Source organism: Aptenodytes patagonicus, chromosome 4, assembly GCF_965638725.1.
Source record: "Aptenodytes patagonicus chromosome 4, bAptPat1.pri.cur, whole genome shotgun sequence".
NCBI classification, from domain to species: domain Eukaryota; kingdom Metazoa; phylum Chordata; class Aves; order Sphenisciformes; family Spheniscidae; genus Aptenodytes; species Aptenodytes patagonicus.
The window spans coordinates 61,863,103-61,879,466 of record NC_134952.1 but is presented as its reverse complement, the minus strand read 5'-3'; the positions used below and the strand labels follow the sequence as shown (position 1 = coordinate 61,879,466).

Below are 16,364 nucleotides of genomic sequence, written 5' to 3'. Positions count from 1 at the left end.
GGAAAGTTTTGAAGTTCCTTTTTTGTAAAAAATCAACTTGCCACATTTTACACCAGAGCGAGGGCCAGAGGAGATCTGGTACTCACTCTGTGCCCTCTTGGAGATCAGAAGGCACTGACTTCACTGCAGCAATGCCAGCTTACAATAGCAGGGGCTCACTCTCCTTCCTCCTATCTCATTGAGCAACAGAGTGTCTGGTACAACACAGCAGGTTCTAGCAATGTATTCCCTCCTTTAATATGCATGGTTATGGACAATACAGTGTGCTTATGCTGACAATAACAAGCATTGGCTCAAGGTATAAATCCATTCCCCTTCTTCCAGAATGCTATTTTTACTAGAGCTACCATTTTAGTTGCCAGCAGTCAGAACAAATTTTAAAAAATAAAAATAAATTAAAAAATTACACTTTCAATACAATTTTTAAATTACATAGTGATTCTTGTACAGCATCCACAACTTCACATTTTGCGGCTGGACAGACTTTCTCAGCAGATCCCTGTCCTTATCCACTTACTTCATTTCTCTTTTATCTTTGCAGCTACACAGAATAATATCCTAGTTTTGATCCAAACCACACCAAGCCAGGAGGAGTCTCCTTTGAATGCAAAGGGCTCTGGTTCATACTTGTCGCCTATTCTGCTTATATCACTTGTGTTTTGCTTGTGGGCTTGACACTCCTCCTGGTATGCAGTGTGAATTGCATGTTTGCAATCCACCATTACTAGACACATACTCATTCATTTCTTAATATGACATTAAGCACATTGTGATAGAAAAAGGAAACAAACAGAACTCCAGTGCATGTACAGCTTGACTGCGGGGAAAGGCAGTGCTAGGGCTGCCGTATGTGCCTGCAGCCGCTGCTTTATTTTGTAAGAATGGGAGATGAGTTATAATTGGACATTTATATAGCAACACAGTCTTATTCACTATAAACAGGAACTGTTCACATAATAAAGATAAATAAATTTTACTGGTGGGCAAGCAACAAGTTGTGAGGTCCCCTTTCAGTAAAAATGCTCACTTGTACTTTCTCAATTCCTATGAAAGAAGGAGGAAAACCCTAAAGTACAGGTACTTCTGCATTTCAGGAATGTCGGTTGCATTCTGTGAATTTCCATGGGTAATACGGTTGGTTGTTGCCAAGATCCCTTACATCAAAATGTAATGATACCAGACAGTAAAAGCTACACCAGCATAGGGATTCATCAATGGTGTAAACATTACCGTTTGGTAAGTTACAAAGCGAGGAGAAAAAAATGGATGCTGAGCTGTGCTAAGGATTTGGCTACTTCCCCTATATGTTTATATTGGCAGGAAGTGCTTTGAAAAATCTGGCCCTACTTGTTTATTTCAACTATGATGAGCATCCAATGTTTTCCTAGAAATTCATACAACCTTCAGAACTAGTTCATCATTTGGGTCACTCTAGTATTTTATAGCTGAAAACTGGTAAGAAACCAACAAGTGTAATCAACAATGAAAGAGCACCTTTTGCCTTCAAGTGCAGTATCATTAATAATGTTTTTTTAGCTCCTCTCTGGGTGGAGATACATTTACCTCATAATGCCTAATTATAAAGCCTGCAGTCAATTATTAACACTTACATTATGTTGCAAAGCTCATCGAGAAGACAAAAGGAGCAACCAGCTTGATCAAGCGCAGTGCCGGAAACAATTCAATTGGCATGTTCTCACTGCACTGAGTTGTGCTGTGAGTCATGCAGCTGTTCTGCAAGGCACCTGTCTATATCGGTTTGCCTTTTTACGAGGCACCAAGAAAATGTACAAACCTCACACGGGCAAAATTTGACCTATTGCTTCCAGTTGGACCGACTTGGGTGTAACTGGAGAAAAAAGTCTTACACACACACGCTGCAAGTCTTAAATAGCATGCCTGTACAGCTTTGACTTTTATAATATTAATTAGCATATTTTATAATATATCATGACTATGCAGCCAATGTACTCGCCCACCCACCCACTGCTGAAGGAAAAAGGCCAGTGACACCTGTCAATAAATTCAATGCTGTTTTCAGCAGGGGAGGGGCACTGCTTTGCTTTAGAGATCTGCCAAATACAGTGCCCTGACCATGAATCCCACACCGGGAGCTGCAACACAAGTACTAAAGAAAACACCACAGCAATGGAGAAAACCTCAAAGTAAAAGGAGTTTTTAAAAGGTGAAAGCAGGTCTGTCTGGCAACAGACCCAGGAACCCATCGTGCAGATCAGGGGAGGTGAAATCAAGGGCACAATACCCAGGACTCAAAACCAAGATCCCAAACCCAGAGCACGTGTACGTGTTTGGAAACCTGAACTAACTGACACTATTTTCAGATAAGCTGAGCCCACAGTAGATCCCATCAAAAGCAGGGAGCACTTTGGCTTACACGATACTGCTGAAAGTCAGGTTGCTTACTGGCTTACCTCATTAGGTGCTTGCCTTCATTTGTTACTAGGTTGACATTTTTGGCCTGGTCAACAGCATAGCTGTTCACACTGTGCCAGCCAACATGTTGCAAGCCCTGCCTTGAAGCAATTACTTGTAAGGCACGAGAGACAATTTCGCTGCCCTGCTCATTTACTAGTTGCCCTAGTTGTTTGCACTACCAAGAAAAAGCATCAATTAGTAACAATTAAAGTGTCATATCTTGACCCAACCACATACAGCTGCAAAAATAGTTGTTTGTGCCGCATTTAGGAAAACAGTGTTCAGGCTTCCACTGTAAACAAGAACAAGTTCAACTTGAACATGCATTGCCTACCTGTAAAATGGAACTTGCTATTTAATTAAAGCTTGCCAGCTTAAAAGACAAAAATAATGTTTAAATTAAAATCACAGCAGTCTATTGAAACACAGCTTAGGGATTCCATCTTTCAGAAGAGGGCTCTGTTCTCCAACTGGACAAGCAATTTTGTTAATACAGTTATTTTGCATATTTAGTAAACAGAATAACCTTAAAACACACTTAAATTATTGGCCTTAATTTCCAACTAATGAGAACAGTGACTTGCAGTTACTATTTAAGATTAATAATTTATCAGTAAATAACTTCTTTTTACTCCTCAACTCTCATCCTGGAGCACAAGTCTTATGAGGAGCGGCTGAGGGAACTGGGACTGTTCAGCCTGGAGAAAAGGAGGCTGAGGGGAGACCTCATCGCTCTCTACAACTACCTGAAAGGAGGTTGTAGCGAGGTGGGTGTTGGTCTTTTCTCCGAAGTAACAAGCGATAGGACGAGAGGAAATGGCCTCAAGTTGTGGCAGGGGAGGTTTAGATTGGATGTAAGGAAAAATTTCTTTACTGAAAGAGTGGTGAAACATTGGAACAGGCTGCCCAGGGAAGTGGTGGAGTCCCCATCCCTGGAGGTATTTAAAAGACGTGTAGATGAGGCGCTTAGGGACATGGTTTAGTGGGCCTGGTGGTGTTGGGTTGACGGTTGGACTCGATGATCTTAGAGGTCTTTTCCAACCTCAATGATTCTATGATTCTATGATTCTATATGTGTTTCAGCAAACATGGAAAGAAAAGGGGAGTAAGCAAGAGCAGGAAAGCATCTTTATTTTGGTAATTGTTTATATGCAATAGCCAGTTAAGGCCAGGATTTCTAAGGGAGTTCAGTGCCCAAAGCCCGTGGATCTATTTGGCAGCCATCTAAACATTTGCAGGTATATAGTTAACGGCAGAGAGAATGTGACCACTTATCTCCGAGGAATTCAGAGATTCCTACAGAAAGATGTGCTCGCTTTGCCACGTCTCTAAATAATATCAGTGACACTGCATCAGAAGAATTAATCTTGTGTCCACTGCCTCATTTCGTTTTAGCCACAGAGATCAGTGTTTATATTAAAAGGAAAATAACAGGCAGAACCCTCAGTGACATAAATGGACCAGACATTATACTGAAGTAGTTCAAGCAAGGCAAGCAAATGCCTTATTAGGGGATATTATGCATTTTCAGTGTGGAAAGGGCCAGAGATGGCTGCAAAATAAAAGGTGAGAAATCGGTTTTAAAAATCTGATACAGCTTTACCCAATTACATCATTTTTCACAGATGTTGATTCCCACAAGAAATTTGATTTTCTTTAAAGATTTCCACCCGTGACTTTCTATATGTCATAATATAACCGCTAGCTTCAAAGGCAAACTGCATGTTCCATCCTCTCTTATATCAAGCTCCCACATCTTGCTTGTGTAAGTTGTTTTTTCACATAGAGAAGACAAGGTAGAGATTATCTTAAATGGGGTATGAAGGGAGGAGAAGATTGTAAACAGGAAAAAAATTGAGAAAAAGTACGTGCTTCAGTACTAATAACACATTCTTGGACATGCATTTGAAGCACAGCTTTGTGAAATGCACCAGGGAGCAGAGGAAGCATTTTCCCCACTGTCCTTTGTCACATTTTAATAACAACTTCCTTGAAAAGGGAGAGAATTACAAAATTCTCAGCTGCATCAGAAACAGAGGGCTCACCTAGTTCAGTGTTATTTAGGGTAACAACAGTGCATGCAGGCAAAAAAAGGATCTCTAGCAAGTTTCAGTAGGTCACAAACCCGGGCAGCTGAGAGGAATGTCACAGTGTATTTGTCCTGCAGTGCAGGCAGAGGTGGGGATAATAACTCTACTCTAATACTCTTTAATTACGTTAAAGACCATAAGGCCCGAGGTACTGGGGTGAAATGGGAATGAGAGCAGTGAGCAGCAGATTCAGTCATGTTCCAAAAACTGTATCCAAAAGGAAATGCAGGAGTTTCCTAAAAGATGGCAAAACATGAGCTTTGGGCTCAGCAGGAAAGTCATATTCTTGTGTGGTTACATAGTGCACACAACCTAAAACATCTCCCCACTAACCTTCCAATATTATCACCACTCTCTCAGCAGGAATTACCTCCCTAGAGTTATGCACCCTTGTAGAAGTAGCAAAACATGGCTTAGATACAGGTGATGCAATTCTTATTCCTTCAACAGGGAAGAGTAACCTGGTAGAGAGAAGACAAAGGTTTTGTACCTCTAATTGTCCCTGTCACCCAGCCCTTCCCTCCCTACTTATGTCCACTGGACCTGTCCTCACATCCATGACTTCCCCCCCCGCCCCCATCAACCACATCTGAAATCTGTCCATGAGGACAGACAGAGGTCTACACCTCACAGCATACTTAAAACAACTTCATCTGGGTGTCCTGCAGCCCGAGGAGGGATCTGCATGAGGACCTCATGTACCAGTTCTGTAGCATGTATTCAAGCTGATACAGTTTTCAGCATTATTTTTCTTCCTGACCTACACTCATGCCCCAGCTGCAATCAAGGTCTCACTACAGTAGGGGCAGCCCAAATCACCTGCAACCTCTGCAGGCAAGGCAGAGAAAGGGAAAAACAAGAATTGAGTGAAGAAATTAATTAAATCAACTTATCTGGGTAGTCAAAGAAGTCAGGCCAGGATTATTTCCTGCTTAATTCCTTCATCACAAAGAATGTCCTTGCAAAATATTCATTTTAAAATACATTTCAGTCCCTCCCATTTCAGTCAGCCTCTCTAGACTGTTGCAAACATGGAAATGTACCACCTTGTGCCAAACTAATGGCATCAAAGTGAGGAATGTCAGATCTCCACTGTATTTCCCAATGTACAGATGCATGTCCTGTTCCACTCCCCCAAGCTGCTGTTGTGGCTGGTAAAGTACAAAAAAACTAGACTGCTACAAACATTATTTGAGATGAAACATTCCTCAATCATCCAGGTCAGACACTCATCTGCATGTCTCCCACTGAAGACTCGATAAAGAAGTGAGAATCTGTCTCCCAGGTTCTGTACTTTGTATTTGTAAGGAGCTTTTGCAAGCCCCAGATGTCAGATAAATAGAAACAATTAACAGTTGACTTGTTGGTCAAAAACAATTCATGACTCATTGTTCATGGTCAAAACCCTTGGCTGTGCAACAGGTGGGAATACTTCCTACTCACTTTGAACAGTGCCAGTGATCTTGCAACCAGTTTTTCTGACATCAGAAGTACATTCCCAAAAATACATTTTGGGAGACTTCCAACCTACCTGACAAAGGGAAACAGTCTGGCAAGCTGCTCTATACTTTGCTTAATAGGGATCCAGGCTGTGAGGTCACTCTACTTCTAACCAAGAAACTGTGGGGAAAAAAATTCAGCCTTGTAGGAGATCTCTTTGGTGCCAGAACTATACAGAGGACAAACTGTGACACCTTCTTCTTTCAGTGCCAATGGAAAAGCAAGTTCTAACATGGATGTTTCCAAGTCACCCAACTTTGATATCTCATTTTGCTGGCCCTTGCACTGCTCTACAGAGAAGATAGGGCTTAGTTTGCTTGATTCTCCACTGAAAAAATATTTGGGCTTCCAGTGGGGTTTGTACACAAGTGCAGAGATCTCTACCACCTCCTATTTTCTATCAAAGCTATAGTGGATGTCTGGAGATACCACTGTCCTTGACCAGGGGACTAAAGTCTAGCTAAATAAGAAAGCAGGGACTTGAGGAATAACACATCTGAAGATACCCCGATACAAATGTATTTTTGCAGCCCTATGTAAAGAACATCTACTACTAGTGATGATACAAAACAGAGACGATACTATTTTGTTTTCCTTTAAGTTTTGCACACTTGCTATTTTTTCACACCTGTACGATCATGCTTCTCTCTCTGAAAAAAAAAAAAAAACGAACTAATAAAACATTGTCAGTTTAGATTTTATCCCCTTTTTATTCCCAATCCTCGGGAATGAAGAGGCAAAGCAAGTTCTACCCCTGGTCTGGCAGACCACTTAGTTTTGTACTGCTGCCCTGAACTGCAGCTGAAGATCCAAAGTGTTGCACCCAATTTGCAGGAGTTTGTTGGAGCTGATCCTCAAAGCAAATACTTTTGAGTGAAGTGCAAGTTGAGACATGGTGTTGAACAACAAGATGATTAGATCCGGGGAGGAAGACTTAAGGAGGTTCTCCTTATCAGACCCTCCTAGCATGCAATGTAAATAAGTGCCTCACCTGGATTTGTTCAACTAGTTAGCTATGCTTAGCTAAACTAAGATATATCATGGCCCCCAAATTAGGATCTTTTGATAAGGTGATTACAATGAACAAGTTAATGATTTTTTACAAGCCATTATGAAAATGTTCTGAGATAGCCTCAAGATAAACAAGGATTCCAGTTGGCAAAACCATCAAAGCTACAATGAAGCAAGATTTAGAAAGGCGCTGCAGAGCATGGGAAAAAAAACCCTAGGGCTTCTTAGCTTTCCTTGGTTTAAATACTAATGTTGGACAGGATATTTCAGGAGGGGAGAGAGAAGTGAGAAATGCAAAACCTAGATCCTTCTCTGGACTTCCAGGATCTGTTGAAAATTGTCACTTCTCCCCAGTGTGAGGAAGAGGACGAGCTTTATAAATTGAGACCTGCATCTCCTCTAAAAGCACAGGAGTGCTCCGTTCTAGACTATTCACTTGAGTCAACCTGGTTTTCTTAAACAGCAGCACCAACAGGAGCTTGCCTAAGCCTCATAGCACTGCTGAAATCCTATTAGCAAGGAAAGATCCAAATGGAACCTTTTATTGTCATCTCCTAGAAATGGCAAGGTATTGTTTATGTTCCTTTGTGTCACGTGTAACAGTTGCACAATGCTAATCCTGTAGTGAGTAGTAGACCTATGCAGTGTTTTATGGTTAGGCTGGGAGAGCCAAGAAAAGCAACATGAAGTTTATCATACAGCTTTATCAAAGTAACACAGAGATGCCATCTTTTACTGAGACCAAATATTTGATGAAAACATTGTGATTCAATTATATCAGCTAATTTTTTAACTAGCAACTAGTGAATTACTGTAACAGCCCTAGTGCAGTTCAAGGTCAACTAAAAGAGAGTTTTGAGTCACTTCCCACATTTACCAGACTGAATAAAAGCAGCTAATCAGATAACTCAATGACAAGATCACAGGCCTTTTCTAACAAGCATTTTTGTACTCCTTCCAATTTTGTCCTTTATGTAAGGCACCAAATTAAACTGAAGCTTCAAAAGTCACTAAATCATGACCTGACTGTCTTTTTTAAAAAAAAAAAAACAACAAACAAAAAAACCCACCCAAAAAACTCTTTGAATCTCACTAGTTGATGCCCACGTACTATTTCTATCTGGGAGAAATTACACGTGCACTTTGCTAAACAGGAACTACTGGCATATAAACAACACTGCAGAGAAATGGTGATTCTTTGCCCAAAGGGATGTCACCTATCATCCTGAGCCATTCCAATAGGGAAGACTGGTTGGCCCATTAAGAAACAATGGGGGTGTGACACCTCATATTTGAGCTTCGCTGCATTGCTGCAATGCGACGTGCCCAGTTCAAGCACCAAGAGGCAGAACAAGAGGTTGCTCCTGGTCATTTCTGAGTGGGAGGAAGTCTAGATCCATCCAGCATGGAGTCTGGCCCAGGCTTCTTGTTCTTTCAACACAGCCGTCTGGCCTCTGCAGATCTCTGCTGGTTTAAGTAGTCTAGTGTGGAAAAGCAAGCAGCCAGTACCCCCCCCCCCATGTGCTGTACTGTCACCCTCGTGCTTAGGAGTAAGCAGAAGGTCTGCAAAAACAAATGGAGCAAGTATCTGCCCCTTCCTTTCAACTAGCAACTCATTCTTGAAAAGTCTGACACCCAGAAAAAATGCTGACTGTATATATCTGAAGCCAAGTCAGAGACCAGAGTCTAAGCCTGTACAAAAATTCTCTAACAGATCAGAAGTGTAGAAGAGGAGGGGAATCCACCTTTCAGTGTCTGTTTGGTAATTCGCTAAATCAAAAAGATAGTGCTGTTAATTTTCATATCCTGCAGATGTAGGTCTGCTTTCCAAAGAAGGGGCTAGATCCTCAGCTGAGGAGTCACATAGATAAGAACATTTTCCCTTTCTTTCCCTTTCCCCTGGGGAATTTGCAAGGATTTTGATCCTCCCACCAAATATATTTTTTCAGTGCATTGGCTGTTTCCCCACTGTCATCCGAGCATAGTTTCTGCACTTTCAGGCTCCTCAGAGAAGCAAAGACCTAGGGAGCATGTTTGTGTTGCTGTGTACTGAATCATTGTGGCGAGGCTCCTACTCTTACCCTGATAGTAGCATAAGGTTGGTACTGCGGTTTGGAGGGAAGCGAAGGCTGTACTGTGAGGCCACAAAGCAACTGCTCCTGTTTATCCATATTTAAGATGTATTTTAAAGACTTAGGTGGGGTTTATACATTGCCACTGATTTTGTTCTAACGATGAGCAGGAAAGACTGTCATTCAGACTCAGTAACAGCCACCATCAAAAGGGAAAAATCAAGTCCCATCAATCAGAAAAGGGCAAGAACTACCTTTAAGAGAGATGTAATATACTTACTTGAGATGGTAGAAGATCTGACATTTATTCGCAGGGGCCCTGTGTATTTTTTCAGGCCCCTCCGTAAGATCCTTTCAACTCTTTCTCGCAGTGCTTCTCTAGAATCCGTGGAGGAGAACCAGAATGTGAGCAAAGCCTCTGCCATCACACCATCAGCATCTGGGCTACAAACCAATGAAACAGTCTGGTTACCTTCAGCCCATTTCTGCATTTCTTAGTTTTTATCTTGGCTCCTCTAGCAATGGCAATGTAACATAAAAGATCAGATACATTTTTGAACATTTTGTACATTTTTGAGAGAAGGAATTGCCAAAAGAAATCCAAGCAAATGCTGAATGGTCAAACGCATCTTAGGCTAGAAGGCAGCATGATGCTTTCTGTGAACAAATGGCCAGACCAATGTTATAATGGAGTCTAAAAAGCAGTCACTGACTACGTGCTTGGGACACAAGAGCAGGAGGGAATGAACTGATTTGATTGCAATGAAAAGCTGGATACACAGCACTTCAGAAACATCAGGTAGATGGTTAATGGTATTTAGACAGACCTTTCCAGGGCCCTGTACATACAGAGAATAAAAATTTCCAATCATCATCAAAAAGGTACTTGAGCAAAAGGAAGAGACCACACAACCCAATTCCACCACTGCAACCTCTTAGGAGAATGTGACTAGTAACCTCACGTTATGCAACAATAAAGGAAACTCAGCAGCATATCCACAATCTACTTACCACAGTCCAAGAGATGGACCACAAAAGGGGCCTTTAACATCTCACTGAAAAGTACAAGTGGCACCCACACTGGGACACACATTTCCACGGTTTTGATGTAGGATCAGAGGAAAGAAAAGAAAGACAAATCTTCTAACAGACTGAATTCACCTGGTAGTAGTATTTATCTTTCCTTAAATCATCAGATACTGCAAGAGACTGAATGCTAGACTACAAACACCAAAGTGTCTAATCTGGCATAGTAAATCTTGCTCTGTGCTTGCAGATGGCTTACCCTTGGTCATTACACAGTGAAGATAAGAGCATGCACCGAGAACCTTCTCTCCTGTGCCACCTCCTACCTGAGCCAAGAAGCAATGACACAACCCACAACAGGTGGAATCAAGGTTACTTCATACAGGGGGCGAGCTAAAAGCAAGTTGCTCTGTCTTACGCATCATTCAGATAGGAAAGGAAAAGAGAAGATCTTCCAGTTATATCTTGCTATCTTGGAAATTTGTAATTATGTAAAGGAAAAATAAGAAAATTAAAAATAGAAGGCAAGTAGCTTATACAGAAGTCATGCAATCAGGTTATGATCTTCAAAAGGAACACACACCAAAATGAAACAGACATTCCTGCTATTGCCAGTGAAGGGCAAATAAAAGGCCGTGTATTATGAGCACACCAAGGCGTGCTGAGTTTCACAGCTGAGCAGAAAGACACATTCCTTGCCTCACGGATCTCATAATTGAGACTGAGTAGCTATACGTGAACTTTCCAACAGGCTGGTTTTTCCCCTTTGTGCCAACTTCAGCGTGATTGGCGCTCGTTTATTTTCCAGATATTATCTGGTCCAACTGTGGGTGTTGCTCTGCATTTCTGAGGTGTTCCCTCACCTTTCCCCCCACTCCTCTTCCTGTGCTGTGCCACACTGGAATTACCGTATCAACTCTTGCAAGCACACCACACCTCTCGAAACCCTCAGCTAAGTACAGGCTGCCTTGAATCACTCACTACATAGCAAAGGTCCAGAGCCAAAGACACCTAGTCAAGATTTGTTTTGTCTTTCTCAGTGAGCAGCAGGCATTATTACTAATGCATTGTTTATACTGAGCCAAAAAATACGCACTGTACTTTCCAAGCAAATTCACAACAATGACCCTGCTTAAAAGAGCTTGCAGTCTGAACACTTGAAGAGGCATAAAGCTTGTATATTTGAAAAAGCAAACAAGCTTTGGCACATACAAGTCTTGCATCCAACACAGCAAACATCACAGCAAATACCTCAGTCTGTCCTTGGGAACAAGAAGTAATGAAAAAATATTACTTCTCCCTACAGATTGGCCTCTCAGATCCTTAAATCACCTTGTCTACACATAAAATACTCTAGTCAGTATCAAAAAATATTCCTAAAGCTACATTCAAATAATGACTTGTGTGATTTGCTTAACTGGGGATTAAGCTAAGGTAGAGCAGGAGGCAGAATGTCACAAACTGTAGAAGATCAAGGAGAAATACATTCACAAGAATAATATCTTGAGGCTGCTATCATTAGTCTTGCAGCTTTAGCACATGATTATTAAGACATTCAAGGTTTACTCGCAAAGCGAGGGGCACTGTCACTCAGGAACAAGACCTTAGTATTACAACAGACAGTTCTATAAAAAGGTCATTTTCAGCACTCAACAGTGGTGAAAAAAATCAAATCAAACATTAGGTATTATTGGCAAATGAACAGAGAATAAAAGAGAAAAAAACCCACATTGCTCAATGATAATCCCAACCACAGGTCTGACCCCTTCATCTCAAAAAGCAGAGACAGCAGACCTGAAAGAGATATGGAGCAGGGTGACAAGGAACAGTTCCTGCAAAGAATGGCTGAGCAGGCTGGGATTTTTAACTGAAAAAAAGAGTAGAGCTCATGGGGTAGAGGAGAGAAAAGGGATATGATGGGAGTGTCCGATACCACTAATTGCATGGAGAGGAGGGATAGAGATCAACTTTTCATCACCTCTTCCAGCACAAGAACTAGGGGCCATTGAATGATCCAAAGAAGGTGGCTCTTCACAAGTAACTCCTTACTAAATGATTGAGGTGCACGAACCAAGAGTCCAGGGGAGACTGGACAAGTCCTTGGAAAATAACTCCACCAGGGGCTGCTAAACAAACCACAACCACTTCAGGAAACCCCAAGTGGTAAATAGCTGGAGGTAGGGAGCATACGAAGAAGCAGTTGTCATATGTGTCCGTCGTGCTGCCACTGTTCCCTAGGCACCTACTTATGCCCGTTCTTAGAGATGCAACAATGACAAGTGGGACCTTCTGAACCAGCACAGCTGTGGTTGGGTTTTACTTGACAAGCCCAGCACAGTAGCAATATTAGAAGTAAAATGACATCTGCATTATAGTGAAGGAAATAGTTTTGAAAATACTTTTTATTTTTAGATAGCTCAAGATATATCTGCTTAATTAGCTAAAGCTTGCTCAAGATCTGAACACAAACTTGTATAGAATTTGGACTGACTGAAGTTTATCTTCTGCATCAAGATCCAAAGGAGGGCATGGTTCAGAATAAGATTACGCTCAACTGGGGATTATGCTCCGGTCTTACATAAAATACATTTTACTCAGTCAGATCAAATGGCTCTCTAGCTGGGCTTGGTGTACATTTCATTTTATCTCAGATGCGTGCATTTATTATAATCTCACATACCTCACTCTGATTAAGCGTGAACGGATGTATTTTTTCCTTAAAATGGAATTGTAAAATGTCTTGTCGATCTGTTGAAAAAAGAAAAATATAAGATAACAACAAAAAAGGGGGAAACGGACATGTTGCTGGAAGGAGCATTCAGAAAACAACATTCAGTTACAAACTCACAGCCTACAGAGCCAAGAAATGTAATCCAGCCCAGCCTCTAGATAATATTTGCCAGACTTTTCCTAACCGTTATCCCATTTGGCCTAAGGCACATCATAAAAAGTTAACTCGTTTTTCTAAATATCCTATGACTACATCAGTGTGCCACTATAGTTCTGTCCCATCCACTCTGCAATCTCCCAAAGCACAGGCTCCTAAAGATGGCCTACAGAAAGGATACAGCATGCTGTGCTCTGCACTGCACCGAGCCTCTCTTGTAGGGGTCCTTTCTGATACAGCACTTATCCTTGGTTCTGTAGAAATTTATAGCAAAACTACCAGTGATCTCAAATTATAGCCCCCAAACACCCTTGCGATTTGCCACATGCTAGGGGAATTGTCAAGCAATTCTCATCACAAATCGGAAATCTAGGACTCATAAGGAATCAATCCCCAAATGACATCTTTGCTGGTGCCTGCTTAACCACATCCTGCTTTAGGCTGAATGTCGTCTCAAGATTACAAGATCAGTCTGAGACAGGGCAGTGTGACATAACATGGCATGAAATTCTGCCAGGAATGGCTCAGGATCACCGAAGTATTGAGAAATAGCAAAGTCACTAGTGAGTTATGCAGTTCTTCCTATCAGCAAGACCCAGTAAATCGAACGTATCCTGTAAACATCAAATGCATTACAGGAAAAACTATGTAGAAGTGCTTTGCAAAATCATGCAAGTTGTCTTTTTTGTAGTTTTTAGCCCATAAAGGCCGTCTGATTTAGCCAAGTCTCCAGATTTTCTGTTTTCCAAAGGAAAGAAAAAAGTAATGGTTCTCAAACTTCTAGTATGCTGAAGTCTTTCAGATCCAGAAACAAGCATGTAAGCATGAAATCCAGGGATGATTCCTCCCAAAGAACACAAAGCCCCTCTTTCCAGCCTTGGCTGTCATAGGATGAAGCCTCATGTCATTACATAGTGATACTGAAGCAGAATAATTTCAAGATGAAAACTGCACATTTTATTATTTTAAGGTGATTTTAAGCATACATTAGTAAGGAAAAAAAGAAAAGTTCTTAATGGCCATGCATTGAGCTGATCTTTTGTCTTGCTGTTACTGGCAGTTATCTGGAATTACTTAGGCATTTGGAACAGACAAAATTCTATGGAAAAAAATATATCAACTGCGACAAGCTACTGTATATATGAAGAATGAGCTTTATCCAGTCACTTTGCAGATTGCCAGCTCCTACCACTGCATTTTATGAGGCATACAGTTAGAAGTCAAGACTAAAGTGTTTTGTTTCCTATAACTGCAGCCTGTTCTCCCCCCTCCCCCCCCCAGTTATTGGAAGTATTTGCCCTCAGAGAAAAAGTTTTGGTTTGTTTTTTTTTTTTTTTTTTTTAACGACAATGTTTGCTTATCATTTCTGTCACAATGTTAACTGCTTCACTGATGATTGTGTAAGCAGAAGTATGTAGTTAAGCAGCACTGCCAGCTTTGTGGCACAAAACGGCATGTACTATCTTTGGCTGCACTGCCTCCGAGAACTTTTGAGATCTTTGGGACAGGGACTTCTTTGCAGAGTGTTTTGCAAACAGAAGAGCGCCTTGAACTGGGCTGAGGTATGCCTCAAGCTTCTACATTGCTAAAGAGTAAAGCGAAAGCAGGCTGACTTTAAGCTTGGGACTGAAGAGGGCAAGAATTCACAGTCCCTTGCAAGGGAGGGTTAAGTCAATATGACATTCCTGAATCCTTTATCTCCTCCTGGCAATTGTGTTTTCAAGCTATCTGTACTGTCTCATCTCAGAGATTGCAAGTGTTTTTGCTACACTTTCCACCTGCATTTCTGCAGCAGATACAGGGATCCTTACTTCTGTCACCCTTCTCTTGTGTATCTGCTACAGCCTGAGCAGCCCATGTGATTGTGTTTTTTGTACTCCTGACATGTTCAGCTTTCTCCTTTTCTCCTCTCCTCACCCGGGACCACTTCCTAGATGTTCTATACAGTCTGATCACGTGCTGCAGCAAAGATAAAAATTTCCAGTGGCATCTGACAAAACACAATTACACAGAGTGCTTTTTACAAAAAGAACCTAAGGAGTCCAAATGCAACTGAACTATCAGCAACAGACATTGTTTTCAGAAAATTCAATCCAAAAGGGATGTTAGTTATTTTTAGGGAGAGAACAGTAAGCATATGATTTAAAATGATACCAAAATTACTGGATTTGTATTACTTCCGTTCTCTTTCACAATTTCTTATCTGAATGAGAAAGTGGCCACTTTTCTTTTCCTGTTACATAGTGTCACTAACTTTCCCCTCCTTAAGAGTTGCCTTAATACTACATCACCAATAGATAAAAAAAACAGCTGGAGAATGATTTTGTTTCCAGTGATCCTTGCAGGGCCTTTAACACCTTCGATCTTGACCTGGTATTTTTTACTTTTGTAATCTGCTGTATCTTATCAGGAAAAACATGCTGGCCAAACCTCTGCACTGTGGCCCCTATCTCTCACCTGCTGATGAATTCATTTGACAGATATGAATCTGTCCCAAATCTCCTCTTTCCTTCAACGATGATTTTGGTAACCTGAATTATTAACAGTAATCTTTATATTCATACAGAGTTTATGCAAGAGGAAAAGATGTAGCAAGATTCCTTCAGATAATAACTTTCAAAGATTAATGTTCTGTCTCATGTTTTTACTGTTCATCTTCCGGTAAAGCCTTTCACACCCATATCAAACAGTAAACATTTCTCTCCAGCCTGCTTATAGCTTTCTTTTCAGCTTGAGTCACAACCCTGGAAGCAAAAGCAGCTAGAACTTTGTCCGGTAATTAGGTGGGACCTGGTCCTGCTTGGGAGAACCATCTACATTCATTTTAAGCATTTTGCTTTTGTTACAGCCACTTAAAAGTGACACCGTCATGACCAGATCCCTTAAATTCACCACTGATTAAGTGCATCTCACTTGTTTTCCTGGCCCTTGTCTAGCAACTGTTCAATGGTGACAGTTGCTGCTGCAGGCAAGGTCTATAAGCGTTCTTAACCAAGTGCCTAGTCCTGCTCCTTTCAAGTGAGCAGCATTTTCCTGACAGCCTTTATTTTAGCATTCGTCCAAACACGGTTTTCTTTAGTTAATGTTTGCTGGCTAGTTTAGCTTAATGCCATCGGGCATTTCCTCAATTTAATTTCATATCTTCTATCCTTTTTACAAAACTTGTCTCCATGCAGCATAATTTTCTAAGACAAACTGGACTTCACTCCTGCATGCTGGTCTGTTTATGCCAATACAATAACTAATAGTGGCTAGTACCACAGATGCAATAAGAGGGCAGAACATTCCCACCTACACAAACCCAGCCACAAAGGAAATTCTTCCTTGTTCCTTGCAGCCAGA

The 16,364-nt window shown here is 41.2% G+C and overlaps 1 protein-coding gene across 1 annotated transcript in view; it reads right to left on the bottom strand.

Annotated features, from left to right (window-relative positions):
• LOC143160105 (transmembrane protease serine 11E-like) overlaps positions 1-16,364 on the bottom strand; it is a 44,741-nt gene that overhangs the window by 8,921 nt on the left and 19,456 nt on the right. Inside the window, exons 4-5 of the mRNA XM_076337650.1 lie at positions 12,816-12,883; positions 9,390-9,553 (exon numbers count right to left, since the gene is read on the bottom strand). Coding sequence (XP_076193765.1) covers positions 9,390-9,553; positions 12,816-12,883 — 232 coding nt within the window. The remainder of the gene's footprint in view (positions 1-9,389; positions 9,554-12,815; positions 12,884-16,364) is intronic.